Genomic DNA, 21,723 nt, shown 5'->3' on the forward strand with positions numbered 1-21,723 from the left:
TAGTATGTGTTGTTCAGTTATGTCTGACTTCACTAGGGTTTTCTTAGCAAAGACACTGTATTGGTTTGCCATTTCCTTCTTCAGCTCATTTTACATATAAGGAAATTGAGGCAAACAGGGTTAAATTACTTGCTCAGAGTGATACAACTGGTAGGTATCTGAAGCCAGATTTGAATTTAGGGAGTTGAGTATTTTCTGATTCCAGGCCAGACACTGTCCACTGCACCACTTAGTTGCCCAATCATACCATAAATGGAGGAAAATAAAGGGTAAAAAGACTGGAAAACTAGGAAGAGGTCAGATTAGAAAAAGCTTTTATTTGATTCTGGAGACAGTAGGGAGCCACTGGAGTTTATTGAATAGGGGGATGTGTGACATGAATAGATCTATACTTTAGAAAAATCTCTTGAGTACTTGTTTGGAGGATGGCTTAGAATAGGGAGAGACTTGGTAAAACCAATTAGAAGGCTATTTTAATAGTTCCGTCAAACTGATAAAGACTTGAACTAGGGTTGTGGCTATTAGTGGAAATGGTCAGAAGGTAAAAACAATTAGACTTGGCAAAAGACTATTGATAGATGGTGGTGTTTTCAACAGTAAGTAGGAAGTTTGGAAGAGGGGAGAAAGAGATTTAAGAACAGAAAAGACCTTAGAAGTCATTTAGTCCAAACCCCTTATTATACAGATGAAGCTGAGAACCAGAGAAATCAAAGAATTGGCTGAGAGTCAAGGACTCCCATTTTAAAAGTTTGGGGTGAATGTGCAGAAGAGAAAGCTGAAAATGGAGAAGAGAACATCCAAGGCAAAAAAAAATTTAGGGAAGACAGGGGTGTCTGTTCCTGGAATTAAAACTTTATTTATATGTCCTCTTGGCTGTGTTTTTATCTGTCATTCCTGTGCCTTGCCCTCAAAGGGCATCTTCCTAGGCAATGTTTTTTGATGGTGGGTGTAGGGTCATTGCTTGGGATTGAAGCCTGAGGAGAGAGCGGTTGGATGGCGATCACTCTTCAATCGGAATCATCTGTTACCCAGCGTGGGAGGGAAAGCAGTCGGGGCTGTTGCTGGCTTAATGAAGACAGAGAGGCGTTTCTAGCTGTGCACAGTTGCATCTTCCCCCATTAACAGAGGTGACATTCCCACTCACTGCTCATTACCCAGAAAAGATTGGACAGGAATGGGGAGACATATTGATTACACCGGAGCACTCCAGCTTCTGTCTCCAGTTAGATTGGTAAGCGTGATGAAACCCCCCTAACCCTCTCTTGTTTTGTAAAAGGAAAATAATGTCTCTGGCATCAGAGGTCATCTCTTCCGTACTTTTGCTTTCAGGCCCTAATACCCTTCACAGACAGGCTCCAATGTTTTTAGAATGATCAAAATGTCCATGAAATGTTCTCAGAGCCTTCCCAAGCTTCCCAGTGCTCTGGAAATGTTATATCTAAAGGCAGGGAATGTGTGTAGGGAGGAAGCAGAGAGTGAGGAGGGACTGTCAAAATGGGCAGAGTGGCCCTCACTCCCAGGCTAGTGTCTAGAAACCTTTCGATTTAGAAGAGAAAAAAAGGTATAAATTGTAGCAAGAGATATTTAAGTTCTAGGAAGATATTCTTGATTTGTAGTGTTGTATCATTAAGGTAAATTGTTTTATTCCTTGGAAATCTCCTCAAATTAGGACAGGATTCCTCACTATCTCCCACCAAGATATATTTGTATAGATCAGGTCAATATTTCAACATTTATGTACAAAACATAAATACAAAGAAAGACAAAAGACAATCCCTGTTATCAGGGAACAATTACATTTTTTAAATGTATGTGAGTATATGGATGGATGTACTATATATATGTAGGTATGAATATGTGTGTATAATAAATTATGTATGCATAATATGTATGATAAATTGGAAGGAAGGAATTAGCATTAAGGGAGCTCAAGAAAGGCTGTTTAGAGAAAATCTGATTAGAGTTGAATCTTTTTTTTTTTTAACCCTCACTTTCCATCTTAGAGATAACAATGTGTTTTGGTTCCAAGGCAGAAGAGAGGTAAGGGCTAGGTAATAGGAATTAAATGACTTGCCCAGGGATCAAGCAGCCAGGAAGTATCTGAGGCCAAATTTGAACCCAAGACCTCCCATCTTTAGACCTGACTGTCAACCTAGCTGCTCCCTAGTGCTGAATCTTGAAGGAAGCCAGGAGGCCCAGATGAGGGGGAAAGACTTTCCAAGCATAGGGGGTAGACAGTGACAATACCTTCTGTCAGGAGATAGAGTATGCTTTTTGAGGAACAAGGAAGTCAGTGTTACTGGATTGTGGAATTTGTAGAGGATGGTAAGATGTAAGAAATTTGCAAGTAGGCAGGGACCAGATATACAGAGCTTTAACAGCCAAACGAAGTGTTTTATATTTGATCCTGGAGGTAACAGAATCCACTGGAGTTTTTTGAATGGGAGGCTGACACGGTCAGACCTGTACTTCAGAAAGATCCCATTAGCTGAGTAGATGGACTTGGTTTGGCTGAAAATACAAGAATGAACTTAACCAGGATGGGAAGGGTTGCTAGATGGCTCAGTGGATTGAAAACGACAGGCTTAGAAATGGTTCCTGGGCTTCAACACTTCCTAGCTGTGTGACCCTGGGCAAGTCACTTAACACCCATTGCCTACCCGTTAGAGCTCTTCTGCCTTGGAACCAATACCCAGCATGGATGCTAAGATGGAAGGTAAGGGCTTTCAAAAAGAATATTAACTCGATCCCTGAGGTTCAATTAAGTAAATCAGTGAAAATAAACTTGAGAGAAGTTCTTCAACTCCAAAAGTTGTAGCTTGGAAAGATAAGTTACACACACACATCACATCACACACATGTTCACATGCATACCTACATAATCCCAAGAATACACGTGCAGAGAATAGGCTCACACATATCCTCACATGCAGGCAGATTCCAGCAGCCACAGCTCTCTGTGACTTCTCCAGCCCGCACGTCTCAGCAGGCGCCCCCGCTGTCGCTCTACTTAATTTTAAACTGGCAGCAGACGGGGCTCCGCTTAAAAATAACTATTTTGACAGTTCAGATGTAAATATGTGAGTGGCGTGTGGGGCTGTTTTTCCTTCACATTTCCCCCCACTCACCACCCTTCCCCAGCCCCTCATGTGCCAAAGCTGAGTTGGTGGGAGAGATTGCCATCTGCAGGGTGCTCCCTTAACAAGTATTTCAATCAGTTATCCCCCGACTCATTTCATCCAGTTTCACCAAGCAGCCCCTGCTTGGGGAACAGCCAGACAGGACCAGTCAGGCTTATTTCTACATAACTACTTGCCTATTTTAGGAAGGGGGATATCATGGAGAAATTTTCTTTCAGGCAGATGATTTTTAAGATCCTTTTTAGCTTTGATATTCAGAAACTTTCTTTTAGGACATAGATGATTTTAAGATCTTTTCTAGCTCTGACATTCATCGATTAGGGTTCTAAAATAGTGATAGGAGTCTAGACCTCTGATTTCAGTAGTAAAAGGTACTCAGCAGTGAGGAAGTTTCTTGTACCAGTACAGGTCAGTAGTACCTCTACAATTTATAGTCTTGAGAATTGTCCCGAACAATTCCTTTTGATTCCATAGTATATTCAATTCAATTAATCAAGGGTTTATTTACTGCCCAGTACTGCAGATACTTTTTCATCTGTTGTTTCTTCTGACTTCAGAGGTGAGAGCATCTGAAAAAGATTCTCCTGTTTACAAATAGAAAAACCAAGGTAGAGAGACAACGTGTTAAAGCAAAATCAACAAAAATCAATAAGCAATTAGTCACCTGCTATATGCCCGGATTAATAGTCAGAAGTACCTGAGGTCAAATTTTCACTATGACCCTGGGAAAATCAGTCTGTAAAGTGAGAGTGTAGGACCAGATGTAAGCATTAGGTAGGTGTCTTTCAGCTCTTAAACCTATGATTCTGCCTTTCCAGCTCAGAAAAGGTCAGGGATGAACATTAAGGACCTAGTTTATTTGGTTTACACTTGACTCATTTTCAGTCAGTCAGGAATAAGGATAGCATTTATGTAATCCTTCTAAAGATTGCAAAGCACTTTTCATATCTTATCTTATCTGACTGTGGCAAGAACCCTGTGAGGTTTACAAATAAGGGAACCGAGTCTCAGAGAGTTTCACTGATTTGTCAATGGTGAGATTTAAACCAAATTTTTCTAAATGAATCATTAGATCCTGACTTATAGTCAGAAAGGGCCTTAGTGATCATCAAATGCAACCCTTTCATTTTATAGATGAGAAAGCTCAAGATCAGAGGAGCTAAGTGATCTCGTGCATAGGGTGATATAGCTAGGACATTTCTTGGCAGAGATGTGAACCCAGGCCTTCCTGAGTCCAATTCCAGCTCTTGATCCACTAAATCATATTGTCTCTCTCAATGGTGAACCATATTTCATATTCCATTCACACTTCTACTTACCTAACTGTCTCCCCTTCCTCTTTCTAAAGGGATGATTTTGTTGTATTCAGTTATGTCTGACTCTTTCTTTTTAGAGCTTTCTTAGCAAAGATACTAGGGAAGTTTGCTATTTCCTTTTCAGTTCATTTTATAGATGAAGAAACTGAGGCAAAGTGGGTTAAGTGACTTTCACACAGATAATAGGTATCTGAGGCCAAATTTCAACTCAGGAAGACTATCTTCCTGACTTCAGGCTCACCACTTTATTCACTGAACCACTTTGCTGCCCCTCCCATAGGGATAGGGGGGATACAAATAACTACTGCATGCTACTTTTTTTTTTTAAACCCTTACCTTCCATCTTGGAATCGATACTGGGTATTGGTTCCAAGGCAGAAGAGAGGGAAGGGCTAGGCAATGGGGGTCAAGTGACTTGTCCAGGATTACACAGCTGGGAGGTGTCTGAGGCCAGATTTGAACCTAGGACCTCCCATCTCTAGGTCTGGCTCTCAAACCATTGAGCTACCCAACTGCCCCCTACTATTAATTAATTAGAAAACAGAATGATTCAAGACACTCAGCTCACCCCTAAAGTTCACAGAAGACTATTCCTTTCATTGTACTTACCGTTGGCATTATCAGAAGGAAAATTCATTGAGGAGGTGGCATTAACTGTGCCTGAGGGTGGAGGGAAGATCATTGGGGTGGGAATATGTATTTCTGTGTACTTTGAGGGCTGGCCTTTGTCAAAACTGTGAAGCTGACAAGACTGTAGTTGAACTGAGTAAACACTGTATTGTGTCTTCAGGCTTTTGATTGTGTACCCTATCAATAAAAAAATTGGGTATGCATCCCCAACATGTATATACTTATTTATTTACAATTTATATACATGGAGAGGAATAGTGGATAGAGAGCCAACCTTGAGAACCTGAATATCTTGGGCTCCAATTCCACCTCTGATACAGATGGACCAGGTGATCCTGGGCAAGGCCTTTAACCACTCCCTGCTCTAAGCAGTTCCTATCCCTATTCCTCTATGATAATACATATATACAAATTATGCATATTTTAAAATGTATGCAACAATAATTATGCACATTTAAAAATTGATACAAAACAGATTTTTTTTCCCAAGAAAGACATAGAGGAAATCCTATTTGACCCTGTAGTTAGTAGGGAAACAGTGGTGTTTATTAAGTAAGAGAGTGAAATGGCCAGACGTATGATTTCATAAAATCACTTTGGGCAAGAGATTGGAAAAGGAAAGACAAGGCAGAGAGACCAATTTGAAGGTCAGCTCAAAAGTGATGAGAATCTGAAATAGGGTAGTAACTGTGGAGAGTCTGGGGTGGGGAAGATAATGTAGACCACATTCCATCTCTGCCTTCTCAACCTACATGACTCACTCTGACAGCCAAATTGAAAGGGGGGGGGCTTATTCAAAGAATATGATCTGGACAGGTAAGAACTGAGGGTAGGATTTTCCCATTGGCACCTGGCTAGCTGTTGTTATGAGTACCTGGCAATAATTCAGGGCTCAAAAGGAGGAAGGCTGGAAACCTGGAGAGAATATTAGAGGATAAAGCTTGATTATTGTTCAGTTATTTCCGTCTCTTTGGAATCCCATTTGGGGTTTTCTTGGCACAGATCTTAGAATGGTTTGCCATTTCCTTCTCCAGCTCATTTGATAGATGAGGCAGACAGGGTTAAGTCAGTTGCTCAGGGTTACACAGCTAGTAAGTGTCTGAGGTCACATTTGAACTCAGGTAGGTGAGTTTTCCTGACTCCAGGCTTCCTACTGTGCCACCTAAATGCCCAGATAGAGGTAGATGTGGTTGCATTGATTTATGTTAGGAAGGTGAGATATAACCTGTTTTCCTACTTTTTTATACTCCCCCAGTGAGGCTTACTCCCACTTTGTAGGCTGTAAATTTAATAGTGAGAATGTTAGGCTTGAATTCAGGAAGATCTGAGTTTCGGTTATGTCTTGGGGATTAACTATGTGGCCCTGGGAATTACTAGCCTCTCTGAACTTTTGTTTTCAGCATCCATAGAATAGATAAAAATAGCGCCTTCTTTACAGGGTTATAAGATAACACATGTAGAATATTTTGTAAACCTTTAAAATCTAGTAGAAACATAAACTTGTTATTAAAACTTGTTTGATGGACAGCAAAGAATGTTCACTGAGGAGGCAGAAATTTGGGGGGTTCAAATCACAGCTCTGCTCCTGACTGTATGGACTTAGAACAGTTACCCCACATTTTTAAATTAAAATATCCTCATCTGTAAAACAAGACTATTAGTATCAACCCTAAGGGACAGCTGGATTGCACAGTAGATAAGAGAGCCAAGCCTAGAGTTGGGAGGACCCAGGTTCAAATCTGACCTCAGAGATTTCCTAGCTGTGTGACCCTGGACAAGTCACTTAATCCCATTTGCCAACCCTTGCTGATCTTCTGTCATATAATTGATACCATGATAGAAGGTAAGGGTTTAAAAAAATTAAAACATTTTAAAAATAGCTACTATATATATATATATATATATATAGTTGCTATATATATCAGTATTGTTGTGAGAATCAAATGAGACACTAAGTATGGAAATTCTTTGTCATTATTCATATTTCCACTTCTCTTTCGTCACCCTTTGCCCCTTTCAGTATCCCAGTTCTCTGTGTTTCTACCATGACTAGTGCCTTTTTCTACTTCTTCCCCAAACCTTTCAAAATCTATATTCTAGAAGAGTTTTGACAATCTCATATATACTAAGATGTATGTGATTGAAAGAGGGTAAAGTTGTACTCCTGTCAAAGAAATTAAAAGCTCTAGTTACAGAATTTCAGGGCAAGCCAGTTGGGTAATAAAGGGATTTTAAGCAAGAAAGGCTTACAGGTATTTCTATTTTTTTAGTATATGTGCTGCCAAAGCGAGCACTTACAGGTATTTCTAAACACATGATATCTCTGATAACACATTACTTTGCCTTTCTCAAGATCAGCATATATAAGTGCTCAAATATGGTTTCAGACACTTTCTAGCTGTGTGACCCTAGACAAGTCACTTAACCACACTTGCCTAGCCCTTGCCACAAATTCCTCTTAGAAATGATACTAAGATAAAAGATAAGGGTTAAAAAGAGATAATAAAAAAGACTTGTACAAAAATATTCATAGCTGTACTCTTTGTGGTGGCAAAAAAACTGAAAAATGAGGGGATGCCCTTCAGTTGGGGAATGGCTGAACAAATTGTGGTATCTAATAGTGATGAAATATTATTGTGCTATAAGGAATGATGATCTGGAGGATTTCTATATGAACTGGAAGAACCTCAACGAACTGATTCAGAGTGAAATGAGTAGAACTAGGAGAACGTTGTACACAGTAACTGAAACACTGGAACAATCGAATATAATAGGCTTTGCTACTAGTAGCAATGCAATGATCCAGGACAACACCAAGAGATTTATGAAAAAGAAAGCTATTCACATTAAGAGAATGAACTGTAGGAGCAGAAACAGAAGAAAAACATGTGACTTATTGCTTGGTTATATGGGTATAGGATTTGGGGTTTTGGTTTTAAAAGATTACTGCAAAAGGGAATAATATGGAAACAAGTATCAAGTGATAAAATTTGTATAACTCAGTGGAATTGAATAGTTGGCTACAGGAGAGGGGAAGGGGAGAAAATGAATCCTATAGCCATGGAAAACTATTTTTAAAAATAAAAAATAAATTAAAAAAAGGTAAGGGTTCATATATATACATAAATATATTTAAACAAAAATATATGTTTTAACATACATGTGGGGGTCCATATCTATGATTTCACCTGTGGGTACTTACACTACTACAGAAACAAATAATGCAGATCAAACAAACCACTTTTTTTTTATTTACCTGTGATTTCATTGGTGGAGGGGTTGCCTAGAGGTATCAATAAGTTCAATGAGTAGCCAGCATTGGAAGTCATGTCTTTCTGCCACCCATCAGGTTCCCTTGTCCCCCATGTCATGTTGCCACACACACACACACACACACACACACACATACACACATACCATCTAGCCCTTTCTAAACTCTTTTAGCCCATCTAGCCAAGCCAATGAGCATTTATTTAGTACACAAGATATTGTGCAAGGTGAGAGGCAGCTTGGAATGGTGGATAAGGAGCTGACCTCTGATTCAGGGAGAAGAATGGCTCAAGGATCCCAGGCAAATTACTTCCAAGTGACTTTCTGGTTAATCTTTGCAAATTTCTGGCACTCTAAGCACCTTCCTCCTCCCTTTCCCCTTTGCTCACCCCGGAATCTTGGAACCATCCTGGGCTCTAGGGTCTTACCTAGACCCAGGCCTCTACATCATTTCCTGGCCACTATTTCCAAATCATGTCATGGTCTGCATGCTCTCTCCTACCCTCCCTTTCTAGCTTCCCTTTATATGTCATCTACCTATTAGAATGTAAGCTATTTGAAGGTTGCCTATTTGTGCTTCAATTCTCAGCACTTAGACCAGTGCCTTACACATAGTACAGTTTGTAAATGCTCTATCTATAGGTCTATTCTATCTGTGTATGTTCTAGGCAACTCTAAGACTATAAGGTGCAGAAGGGTTGCCAATTTGTACTGTTAAAGGAAGTCCTTCAGTATGAATTCTATTCCATGATAAAATCACAAGTATTTTTTAAAAATGTGCTAGATAGGGGATAGTTGCATCGATCAGTAGAGTGAGAACCAGACCTAGAAATGGTAGGTCCTGGGTTCAAATTTGGCCTTAGACACTTCCTAGCTGTGTGACCCTGGGCAAGTTACTTAACCCCCATTGCCTAGCCCTGACTGCTCTTCTCTCTTAGAACCAATGCACAGTATTGATTCTAAGATGGAAGGTAAGGGTTTAAAAAAATATGCTAGGTAATGGACCAGACTCTGGGGATATGAAGGCAAAAACAAAGAGCACCCTTAAGGAACCTACAATCTACTGTAGTTCCATTTCTTTCCTAAATTCTATGATCCAACTTTGAAAAAAAAAATTGAGAGCAGCTTGGACTTGATGTCTAGCTTTAAATCTAGGTCTAATCATCCACTCAAAACTCTGAAGTAGGAGAATACTCTACCAAGCAGTGCCATGTTTTTTGGTACTCTTATTCCCTTTATACTCTTTTCTTATTTTCATATCAATCAAAACCCATTTATTGGTCTGCTTTCTCTCCTTTTGTTCTCAAATCCGATTGTATTTTAGTAATTTAAAATGTGTTTTTTGTTAAAAAAAAAAACACAACTCTGCAATGACTCTCCATTCTTTATGTAGTCAGATTCAAATTCCTTAGCCAAACATTCCAAGGGAAGGAAAGAAGTTATGTGCCCAGGTACTGAGCTAAGTGATTTACAAATATTTCATTTGATCACAGCAACCCAGGGGGAAGGAGCTACTACTATTATCCTCGTTTTACAGATAAGGAAACTGAAGCTTATAGCTTAAGTGACTTGCCCAGGGTCACAAACTAGTAAATGTCTAGGATCAGATTTTTATTCAGGTTTTTACACCTCATTGTTTTAGACAATTGCCTAGGACCTACACAGATAGGTGGATAGAGTGCTGTGCCTGGAGTCAGAAAAACCTGAATTCATATTCATTCTATCCATGAGCTGCTTAGGCCTTCCTCACTAGTACTGCCCTAACTTCTCAGTTTTACACCTGTCCTTAGCTGCTTACAAATCTAGGTCTCAACTACTTTTTTTTTTTTACAATTTGTTAATAAAAGTTTTTTTTTTTAACTCCTACCTTCTGTCTTAGAATCAATACTAAATACTGATTCCAAGGCAGAAGAATGGTAAGGGCTAGGCAAAGGTAATGGGGTTAAGTGACTTGCCCAGGTCACACAGCTAGAAAAATTCTGAGGTCATATTTGAACCCAGGACCTCCCATCTCTAGGCCTCGCTCTTGATACACTGAGTCACCTAGCTACCCCTCAACTACTTTTAAAACAAAGAAACCAAACCTCTCATGTCATTCTACTATCCTCTCAAGTTTTCATCCTGTCTCCTCTCTATTATAATCAAATTTGTGGGGAAAGCCTCCACTCCTTGCCTCTGCTTACTCTCTCTTCTCTCACTAAATCTTCTATTCCCTTGGAATCTGGTTTGTGACTTGCCCATTCAAATGAAACTATTCTCTCTAAAATTACCAATGATCTCTTAATTGATGAATCTGATCATTTCACCAATACTCACCCTTCCTTTAAAGTACTCAAAGATCCTGCTAATTGTAACCTCTTGCTATTCCTCATATACATATTGTACTTTTTCACCTTCAAACTTTTGATCACAGTAGTTCCCCATTCTAGACAGTATACCAGAGTTGTGCCAGGAAATGGAATCACTTATATTTGAATTATCTTCTGAAGATCACCTGGCAAGATAAGATGCCAGACACTGAGGTCCTTTTTCCTGAACTGAAAGGCCAAGCATTCAGACTCTACAGTAGAGAGTACAACTCTGATCATCTGGCTACATCATATGAATGCTAAATGTATGTTTGCCTAAAAGACTTTTATGGGGAACTCACACAAGGCAAGTGTTCATATGAGGTCAGAAGAAGTGATACAAGGACACTCTCAAGTTCTCCCCGAAGAACTTTGATATTGATTGTGAGACATGGGAGTCACTAGCACAGGCCCATTCAGCATGGTGTGCCTGCATCAAAGACAGCATTGTGTTCTATGAGCAAAGCAGAATTGTAGTAGCTCAAAAGAAATGTGAGATGTGAAAATTTAGGGACATCTCTATCTTAAATCTTCCTATGGGCTATTTATACCTAGCCTGTAGTAGAGCCTTCCATGTTGGTTTGATCAGCTACAATTGGACACAATGAATATTGATCCCAACATCATGATAGTGATTTTGGACCTCGTCCAGTACAAAGGACAACAACAAAAATTATCCCTACCTAGAGTGTACTCCCCAGGGACATTTACTGTTATTCCTACTCATATGAAAGGTTTGAATGAGTTGATTTCGTAGTCTTATTTTTAAGTTCAAATGTTACTTCTTGAGGAAATGTCTTCTGGTTTTTTAAGTTAATAGTGGTCTCTTTCCCCATCATCCACCCTGGGACCTCAAATACTGCTTTGTTTGCACCTCTTAGGTATTTAATTATGTATCACTTTAGACTAGAATTTTCTTTGTAATGTCCAGCATCCTCTATTTTAGTTACTTATCTGATATGTAATAGTGGCATAGAAATAGTCCCCTATCCTAGAAGGTTGTGTGCCAGCTGAAAACAGTGAGGACCCTAATGGACCAGACTAGCCAAGTTCAAAGAGCTTCAAAGATTGGCCATCAAGTTAATTTATTTAATTTTACAGTGCTGATCAGTATAATTCATTAAACCATCTATCAAGACATGTGGGAGGGTTGAGAATCTATGTTAAGAGGGAATATTCTTGCTAATAAATACAACAGATTAACTCAAGTCACACATCTCTGCTAAACTATACATTCATAGATGTGAATTCACTAGGTTTATCTCAATCTGTTCTTCTCACCTCTTACACAGGGGTAAGGGGTTAGGGATGTAAATGGATTGATAGCTGGCCTGTCCCAGCAGGATTATGGGTGCTGTTGAGATTAAAAGAGAGGAGGAAATATGGATGTATCCCACAGACTATAATGTTTGAGGTGGAGAAGGGGGTTGTGAAGCCATCGTGCCAAGAGCATTCTTTGTTTGATCTCAACCAAGACTTGACCATATTTAACATTTCAAATGCTCTCATCCTCTTTCTAGGGTAGTAGTGATAGCTGGAGAAGGAAGTGTGTATGTATATGTGTGTAACTTGGGTTTCTTGAGCCCCCCCCCCAGGGTCCCTAACACTGAACTAATTCTTCACCCCATATTCTCCCAAGGAGTTTCTGATTTTCCTTCCTCCCTTCCTCCCTTCCTCCCTTCCTCCCTTCCTCTCTTCCTCCCTCCCTCTTCCCTTTTTTAAACTCTTTCCTTCCATCTTAGAATCAATACTGTGTATTAGTTCCAAGGCAGGAGGAAGGTAAGGGCTAGGCAGTGGGGGTGAAGTGATTTGCTAAGGGTTTCCTAGTTAGAAAGTATCTGAGGCCAGATTGGAATCCAGGACTTCCCATCTCTAGGCTGACTCTCATTTCACTGAAGCTGCCTTCTCTGATTTATTTTCTCTGAATCTCTTATCAACTAGAAGCATCCCTTCCCCCCCCTCCCCCTTTTAATGCTGGATCTGAAAAAAATCTCCTTTTTTTGTCTCCTTCTGCTATTCACACCTAGAATACCTTAGCTTGGAGTCCTTTTTTTTAAAAAATAAAGAATCTTTCATTAATATATGCAACCATGTCCTGTAGTCCTAAGATGCCTTTCTTCCCCAGAGAAGTCAATTCTATATGGCTGCTCTTCTCTGCTTGCTTCCCCTTCAGACAAAGATAAAGGAAAGTGAAACTTGGAGTGGGGGAGGCCTCCGAGACCACATAGTGGGCAGATCTCTTGGTGCCTCACCCAGGACTTCAATTCAATTACCCTTTGAATTCTCTCCCCTGACCCCCTCCCCAATAGCATTGGTAGCAACTAATATTTTGCTCCTTCTGCAGCAATGGGTCACTCTGAGTAATAAACACGGAGGCCCCATCCCCAATGACACCATAATCCATTTACTGCAAAGGGATATAATAAAGTCCATTTATTACAGCAATTAACAGAGCAGCATTTACAGGCATCCTTTTCAGCATAGATGAAGAAAGTTCTTCCTCCAGGTGCATAGGTTCAGGAAAGGAACAACTTGAGCCAGAAGTAATCCAATTATATGCCAAGTAAATGGGTCCCTGCTACCTCAGGAAAATGAATAATTGAGGAGGCAGCTTGGTAAAGGAGGACTTCAGTGCAAGAAACAGACCCAGTTTGCTACTTTACTGGCTCAGGAACTAGATCTGTCTTTGAGGTTGTGGCTTCATGGAAATTCTAGGATTTTGGACAGTTTGCATAAAAAGCATCCTCACCCCAGCTTCATGTCCTGGGTCTAAGAGCTGCTGACCAATATTGGAACAAATAATGAGGGGATTTAGTAGCACCATTGTCTACCTAAGGGTTCCCTGTCATCCTGGAAGAAGGGGTAGGGGAAAGTGGAAGTGGGTGAGACCTATGAAGGGATGAAGATGAGGATGTGAATGGAAGGAGAAAGAACATTTCCTGAAAACTTTTCTAGTAAGTCTCTCAGGATTCTAGTTAGACTTCAGACCCGAGAAAGGAGGGAAAATGGGAGCACAGTTATTCTTGTGAAGGAGAGGAACCCATGATTCCATTTCCTAGCCCAAAGGTAGCAACAATCTTAATCTTGATGTAAACATGGCCAGACATCCTCTTTGTTAGCTGGTTTTAATTCTGGAGGGCTATCAGACATGCATTCCTATAGACAACCCGCTTGGCTACTGATTATTCAAACTCATTTCTCTGCGTCCTTTCAGGACATGGATAATGCATTCCATAAGACTGGCAAGGGCCTCTCAAAATCTGCTTGTTTAACTATCAGGGAAAAGATCCCTCAGATTCACTACTCTGAGTGATAACTCTCCCAGAATGACAGCTGTTTTTCTCTGGGGCAACTGCCTAGAGAGAGGATAAGGACGTTTGATCACTTACGAACTAGGTTCCTAAGACAGACAGAAAACCAAAGGCATGGGGGCTGAAACCCTTTAGAACTGTGCTCCTGTTGAGAAGGATGCCCAGCAGGGAGGTCACCTGGCAGGCCTCCTGTCCCTCCATTTGTCTCCCTCACCTCAGGTCTCTGAAAGAAGGGACAACACAGAAGGATGAGGGCAGAGGCCAGTCTGGCCTCTCTGGAGCTGAGAGAGTCAGTGCTCCCAGCATCATGAGTAACTGGCTAAAAATAACTGTGTTGCCATGGTGACGGAGGCTGGGAGAGTCCTGAGGATTTTGCCTGGGTCCAGCCATCTCCCTCTGACAACTGTTTCTTTATGCCTCCCCCCCCCCCAATCTTGACTTTGAATCTTAGATAGAATATAAGAAGTGGCTAGCATAGAGGGGACTGCCACAAAAGGGGCAGGGAGTGGCCAGATATCCCACTGGGAAGACTGGGAAAACTGGCAGAGCTAAAGGGTTTTTGCAAAGCTTCCTGAGGGAATAATATATAGGAATATTAACTCGTCCTTATTTAGAAAGAGAGCATCAGGGCTATTTGGGCTTCCTTGTCCTCAACCAAACCTTTACAGACTCTCCCAGGAGGTGGGCCAGGGTAAAACCTCTGACCTCATGTCCCACCATTTCCCACCCAGTACCTTGCTAATGTCATCAAGTCAGGGCTGCAATTGAGTTTTTCACAGAAAAATCTGTCTCTATCTCTCATATTCCAAGGATATCACTCCTAAAATGCAGAGCATGAAAAAAAGCAATTTAGAGGAGAGAGCCCAGGTATAGATAGTATCCTCTGAGACAGCCCAAGATAGACAAAATTCCCTACCAGAGGCCAAAGCTCCAGTCGGGGATCCCTAAGTAGTAGTGTTATTAAATTTTCTTTTTTTCTTTTTCTTTTCCCAAGGTTGAAATTGGGAGGGGAGGGTTTAAGGAGGCAAAGAGATGATAGCTGTGACTAACCCTTGCTCCATGGCTCGAGAGACTGAGTATTTCCTGGATCAGTCACGTAAAGTTAATTACCTTACATATGAACTGATACATATTCTGCTATAAAAATAGCCATGTCTACAATGAATATTAAGATCTCATGGACTAGTCTAACAAAGTAGTTCAAAGAATGCACTTAACCCACTTGAGGGCCATTTGCAAGGTTTTAAATTTGGATTATAATTTGTTATAGTAGAAAAAGCACTGCATTTAGATTCAGAATTTTGGGGTTCATATTTTTGCTCTTCAAAACACTACCTGTGTGACCTGGGGAAGTCAATTAGCCACTTTGGGACTTCATTTCTTTCCTTGTAAAATGAGGGGTTTCTTCTATCTCCATAAGTCTATGACTTTTCTATGTGACAAGTCACTCTTTTGTCCTCATTTTCTTCATCTATACATAACGTATTTGGCACAGATCTTCCAAATCTGAGTTTTTATGGACTGGGTTTTTGTGAGCTTATCACAAAAAGATCCGGCTCATGTTGGCCATACTTTCTACATGTAAAATGAAGGGTTTGGACGATGGTTTCTAAGGCTCAATCTTATTCTAAATCCAATTTGCCTATGATAAAACTCTTTCTAAATTCAGACCATTTTCAACAATCTGATCAGATTCAGTCTCACAATCCTTGCCTAGTAAAGGAAGAAATGAGAATAATTTCTCCCATTCTATAGATGGGGAAAACTACAACTTAAAAAGAGAAATGATTTGCCCAAGGCCACACAGGAGTGTTAGGAACAGCACTAACTTATAAATTCAGGTATGTTGATTATAAATCCATTTAATATCATTATGATTTCTCTTACTTTAACCCCCATAACCCTACCACACTGGAATCCCATCATTGGTATACCTGAATTTCATGTGCAACATGCATAGTTAGTCAGTAGAGGGGGCAGGTTCTCAGCTTTCCTAGTACCCATTTCAGAAATCAAGGGATAAGTTTGTGCTACCAGTTTGGGTAGAGACTGTAGCAATTATGTAAGTGAACTCGAATAGTATGCTAGTGGTGTACTCGGATGGGAGCAGAGGAAAAGGACTGAATGATTTTCTTCATTCATTTAAGAAATTTTAGAAAAGAGTTTAAAATATGTGGGAAAATGGCTTCTGGAGAGGTAGGGTTGAGGATGAGGTGGAGAGAGCAGAATAGTTATACATGTAATGTGATATATGAACATGTATATGCATATATATATGTATGTATTTGTGTGTGAGAGAGAGACAGAGAGGGAAAGAAGATATCCTAAACAGGCTTTGAGAGTTTTCTAGGAGCTTGTCTATAGAAAGAAAGAAATGACAGTACAGAACATGGATTTTCTTGGAGGCATTTTAGGGACAGGAGCACCAGTTCTGTGTGTCCTCTCCTCCCCGTCATGCCTTTAGAGATGCCAATATAATTTTCTCCCCATAAACCCAGCATGCCAAAGTAGCACAGAAAGTACTCACTCTGGTTAGGACTCAGGGGGTATGTGGAACTAAGCATAACTAAATCTTTATCTTCATATTTCAGCTAACTAAATTATTGCATTAAATATTATATGTGTATATATGTACATATATACTACATACATTCTCCCCATGGCTACCCTCTACATTCAAAAATCCCTTCCCTGGAAAATTGGAAAGGAAAATACATTGTAAGTACAAAGAAATTCAACCTGAGACAGAGGTTGGGATTTTCCCTTTGCCCCTCTGTTCCCTGAGCCAGGACCCTGGACAGCAATCAGATTCTAAGAATTCTAAACACTTACAAATCCTAATCACACTCCTGCTGATAGCAGGGAGGGGGACAGAGAGGGTGGAAAAGTGTGCAGAATTAATTCTTTCCCTTTCTTACATATAGGGAAACCAAGGCACAGGGAGACTAGGAGAATCCCTTCAATTCACACAGTAAGCCAGTGGAATAGAACTTGGGTAGTTTGGTTTCCCTTAGATTCCCAATGCTCTTACCACATGCCCTCCTTGACCCTGGTTCTAGACATGGAATAGATCTAGAACAGAGTGCAAACAATGCAGAAACGATAACTTCAGGGTGACCTTCATTTAGGGGAGTGACTCAAGGGAGGAAGGGCAAAATAGTTCCACCTTTCTGGGAATAAGTGTGAGACAGAGCAGGGTAGCAGGTGGCAAGTTGGCCAGAGACACCATCTCCTGAAAGAAGACAGGAGAGAAATCTCTGAGGGTGAAAATAGAATAAAATTCCTGTGGTCTTCATGGACCACTGATGCCTTTGCTCTTCTAATCATCTCCCCTTTAGTTCTCCCATGGGATTGAGGGTTGTACATTCATCTCCATCATTTTCCTGGAAAGGAAGGAGAATGGCATCCCTCTTTTCAGTGTGTGTGGGGGGAGGGACTAGGGTCCAGAGGAGCCACTAAAATTTGTTATCTTAGGTGGGCAGAACAACCTAAGAGACTGTATGTGGCTCATCCTCATTTCAACTTCAGCAGCAACAGCGGGAGCAAGTCCACACTGGCCTTTTAATCTTTCCTCTTATTACTTTCAACCTAGTTCTAAAAAAGGGATAGAGCTGGTAGATGCTTCTCTTCAGGCTTGGCAGCTAAAGAACTCTACTATTTTCTATGACTGCCAGCTAGAATTTGTCTCAGAAATACTACTGACCATAGGGAAGTTCTACTTTCTCTATCCCTGCTTTAAAATTCCAATAAGTATATTTTAACTCTTCTGTCAGCATTCTCCTGAAGCCTAAGATATAAGTTGGGTGTTTTGCTGGGAAAGGGTAATCTCAGTTTATGAGAACTTTTTAAGTGATTACATATACAACATCTAGCTCTAGTTTCAGGGTGTGATGATCTAAAGACAGTTTCATTTTCCTACCTCCCCACCATTCCCATAGCCAGAGCTTCTTTGTCATCTAAGAGCCAGAAAAATATCTTAAAAGTTTCTTTTTACCATCCCCTGACTTTCTGACTTAATAACAATTCTAAGAACAAAGGGCAAGAGTTAGGCAAATGGAATTAAATGACTTGCTCAGGGTCACATAGCTAGGAAGTATCTGAGGCCAGATTTCAACTCAGGTCCTCTTGTCACCTAGCTGCCATTTACTATTCTTTAAATGCTGGTTCTAGTTGTTTTCTTTGGGGAGTAGCCTCTATTTAAACTGTTTGGTTCTAAATCAGGGGGAATGTATTGTAGGACTAGGGGCATGGGTTTGGAGGTAGGGGGAATTTTAGGAGCTGGTGCATTCTTACAAAAGTAGCCTAGGTTCCATGAAAACAATTCAATTATTGCCTTTAAATATACATGAAAGGAGAGTGTTCAGAGCTGGCAAAAGCAGATGATTTAGGATTTGCCTTTACTTACTTGTCTCACTCAGAGCTTCAAGTGTCTGATACAGGAGGTCTCCCTCTAATCCTTATTGTTCAAGAAGTGGCCTACCTCCAAGGAATGGGAAATCATGGCAATGTTTTTGGCAACCTTTGACTGAATTACCCTTTATCTTGGTAAGTGGAGTTATTTTTTCCCTTGGATATCAAGAATCCAATTTTTAAGATGGCTTCTGGGCTATGTCCTATAGTAAGAAAGAACATTCTTTCCAAAGCAAGACCTTTCTGTTTATCTATCTTTTTCTTTTTCTTTTTTCTCTATTCCATTCCTTCTTATTTTGCCCCCCCCCCTTTATTTCTTTCCCTCTTTCCCTGCCTCCCTTCCTTCCTTTCTTCTTTTCTTTTGCCTCTGCTAGAGTCTAACTAAAGGTACCGCAGGCATATTGACAAAACTCTATTTGCTTACTAAATAATACAAAGAAGAAAATTATTATCTCTTCTGCCTCCTACCTTCTGGAAAGGACAACGGAAGGAAATAAAAAACAATTATGTATCTCAAAGCCTTCTCACTCCCCAGATCTCCTCCAAAAGGCACAACATTTAAACATTTTCTTATGGCTTTAAGAAGGGGAGAAGGGCTCACTAGAAACCTAGAGTTGCTCGGATCACTCTCCCCGCCCTGAAAGCATGGAAATTGTGGAAGCAAATGATGGAACTTATTGGCTCATCTGGAAGAAGAAATTTCTGCCTTATGGACAGAAACTAAGTTATCAGTAGAAAATGAGGAGAGGAAAAGAACCCTAAAGAACTGGAATCCATCTTGAGGGGAAGTACAGACATCACTATCTACCATATGTTTCCTACCTGAAGTTCCTTAATTCATTCATCCCATCTTCCACTACTCTGACCTCCAATGGAGCCTAAAATAAAGAGAACCTGGAATAGATAGGCCCAAAAGAAGGAGAGGACACAGAGTCAATCCTTTCCCCCTACCCTCCTATCAGCACTTAGAAATTCCTCCCCAGAATTCTAAACCCCAATTTCCATTTCTTAAGAAAAATGTTTTCCCCCTACACTGGTCCCACCAGAGCCCACCAAAGAACACATCCCTTCCTTTCCCACCTCCCCAATCCAGAAAAGGGACAGTTCCACGATTCTAATCAAAAGAAGTTGGTGCCCATCTCTCCATCTTCTTGATTTTGCAATTATTATCCCAACCTATGACTTCGAGTCCTTCATTCTGAATGGGTTTCCTTCAATAAACATTCAGTTTCAGGACAGAATAAATGTTCCAGGTATGAAGTCTTCTCTTTCTCTTGAAGGCCTGACAGAGGTTTCCGAGCTTCATTTGGCTTTATCCTGTCTTTGCCCAAACTTCCTCAAGCATGGAGGTTCCTGGGTATGGGTTGGAGGATCGGAGGGTACAGAGGAGAGGTGAAAGCAGGTGGGGTGGGATGAAACTTAGATTTTGAATCAGGTTAAACAGAAAAGGCCTCCCTGGCTTTGTCTCTGGGTTAAGCATCTACTCCTCAAACCACCTGGGACCATTCCAACCACCCCTATTCTGCATCTGGAAAAGTCCCAATATCCATTCAGGGTTAGATGAGATGGGGTATGGGGATGCAAAGCATATGAATGGTGCCAACTATATCTTCTTCGTCAAGGTCCTAACCTCTAGGTTGGAGCCTCACATCAGGAATCTCAAAGGGTACCAAGTGAAGTACTCCCTCAGGATGGGACAAGGGGGTAACCTGACCAGGCAAATGGTACAGTCCCTGTTTCCACTCACACTGCTGTCTCCCGATGCCTGCGGGTATCCTCTTTCTTCCTCTTCATTTTGCAGAAGCCATGGAGTCCACAGAAGCAGGCAAAGGTGAATTGGGGCATTCCCTACTCCTGGCTGAGGGCCATTCACTGGAGATCTGTAAGGAAGTAGGGGGAAGGAGGAATAGAAGGAGGACAGGAAGACACAATGCAGCCTAGAGTTAATGTTCCTAGAAGCCTATAGGTGGGGGCATCCCTACAATCCTCAGAGAGCAACAGGACTTCAGCTGATTTTTTCTTGCCTCTTAGACCAAACAAGGGAGAAGAATGAAGGAATGTCTTTGAAAACCCAAGGCCTCTGGTCTGTTTGCAGGTGCTAACTGCAAACCTGGAGGACTGAAACCAGTAAATATTAGTTTCCAGTTAAGAACCTGAATAACTCCAGGGTGGCCAAGAAAAAGACCTCTATCTCCTTTGCCCAGCTCACCAACACACATGTGTGGTTGGGGAATGGAGAAATAAATGGACAGAAAATTAACTTTGATCTGTTCAAGCTGGGGGTACGGTTCCTGCTTTGTTGTTTTTGCAGTCTGGCTTAGATAGTATTAGACAAATCAGGAGACCTTGGTTCCAGTCCCTTCCTTGAATTTTGACTAGCTCTTGCGTGGGTAAGGGGCAAGTGACAACTTCTCAATCTTAGTTTCTCTCTCCATAAATAAAACAAGGATACTAGTATTTTGCTTGTATTGTGAAGAAAGTGCTTCACAAACCTTTAAAAAAGTTAAATGAGATTCAGGAGCCCAGAAGAGAGGAATGGACTTGTGTAGACCCTTGGAAGTAGTTTGGGTTTCTTGCTTCCTCTTTCACTTCCTCCTCCCAATTTCAATAATTCTAGTTAGTAAGAAAATATTATTTAACAGACTTTTTCACAAATGCTCATGAATGTTGCCCTCTTTCATCATGTCCTGTTCATTCAGTATAAACCTGGAAGAACATTTGTTTAGTCAACAAGTATTTGCTGATCACTTACTCTGGGTAGTTAGGTGAGCAGTGGATAGAGTAGAGGTCTAAGGAAGGTCTGAGTTCAAATCCAGATTCAGATGCTTACTAACCATGTGTGACTGTGGGCAAGTGACTTAACCCTGTTGGCCTCAGTTTCCATCATCTATAAAATGAACTGGAGAAGGAAATGGCAAACCACTCCAGTATCTTTGCCAAGAAAATCCCAAATGGAGTCTTGAAGAATCAGTTACAACTGAACAACACTCTGTGTGAGGCCTCATACACTGTGGATGAGACAAAGATGGCTAAGGCAAAGGTCCTTTCCCTCCAGCAGCAGAGGAATAATTCCAACTACCAGCAGAATGGAAAGTGTGGCTCCATTTAGGTGGGGTTTTTTTAACCTCTTACCTTCTATCTTAGAATCAATACTGTGTATTGGTTCAAGGGCAGAAGAGTGATAAGGGCTAGGCAAGGGGGGTTAAGTGACATGCCCAAGGTCACATAGCCAGGAAGTATATGAGGTCATCTTTGAACCCAGGACCTCCCATCTCCAGTCTTGTCTCTCTATCCACAC

The 21,723-nt window shown here is 40.8% G+C and overlaps 1 protein-coding gene and 1 long non-coding RNA gene across 13 annotated transcripts in view; one reads left to right on the forward strand and one right to left on the reverse strand.

Annotated features, from left to right (window-relative positions):
* The window catches only part of LOC103097950 (uncharacterized), an 81,145-nt gene that overhangs the window by 2,709 nt on the left and 56,713 nt on the right, over positions 1 to 21,723 (forward strand). For both annotated transcript variants that reach the window (XR_001627852.2, XR_461595.3), the window contains exon 2: positions 18,434 to 18,560. This is a non-coding gene — a long non-coding RNA (uncharacterized LOC103097950). The remainder of the gene's footprint in view (positions 1 to 18,433; positions 18,561 to 21,723) is intronic.
* Positions 298 to 21,723, reverse strand: part of BLACAT1 (BLACAT1 overlapping LEMD1 locus) — a 42,732-nt gene continuing 21,306 nt past the window's right edge. For 7 of the 11 annotated variants that reach the window (XR_008916179.1, XR_008916177.1, XM_056815809.1 and 4 more), the window contains one exon: positions 18,682 to 20,305. Coding sequence is in view for 6 of the 11 variants with exons in the window: in XM_056815809.1 (XP_056671787.1) it covers positions 20,169 to 20,270 (102 nt within the window). In the remaining 5 variants the exon portion in view is untranslated. Of the gene's footprint in view, positions 3,725 to 18,681; positions 20,306 to 20,917; positions 21,708 to 21,723 lie in introns of those variants that run through there. The other 4 variants (XR_001627855.2, XR_008916180.1, XR_008916178.1 and 1 more) reach the window with 3 other exon arrangements.

Source organism: Monodelphis domestica, chromosome 2, assembly GCF_027887165.1.
Source record: "Monodelphis domestica isolate mMonDom1 chromosome 2, mMonDom1.pri, whole genome shotgun sequence".
Taxonomy (NCBI): domain Eukaryota; kingdom Metazoa; phylum Chordata; class Mammalia; order Didelphimorphia; family Didelphidae; genus Monodelphis; species Monodelphis domestica.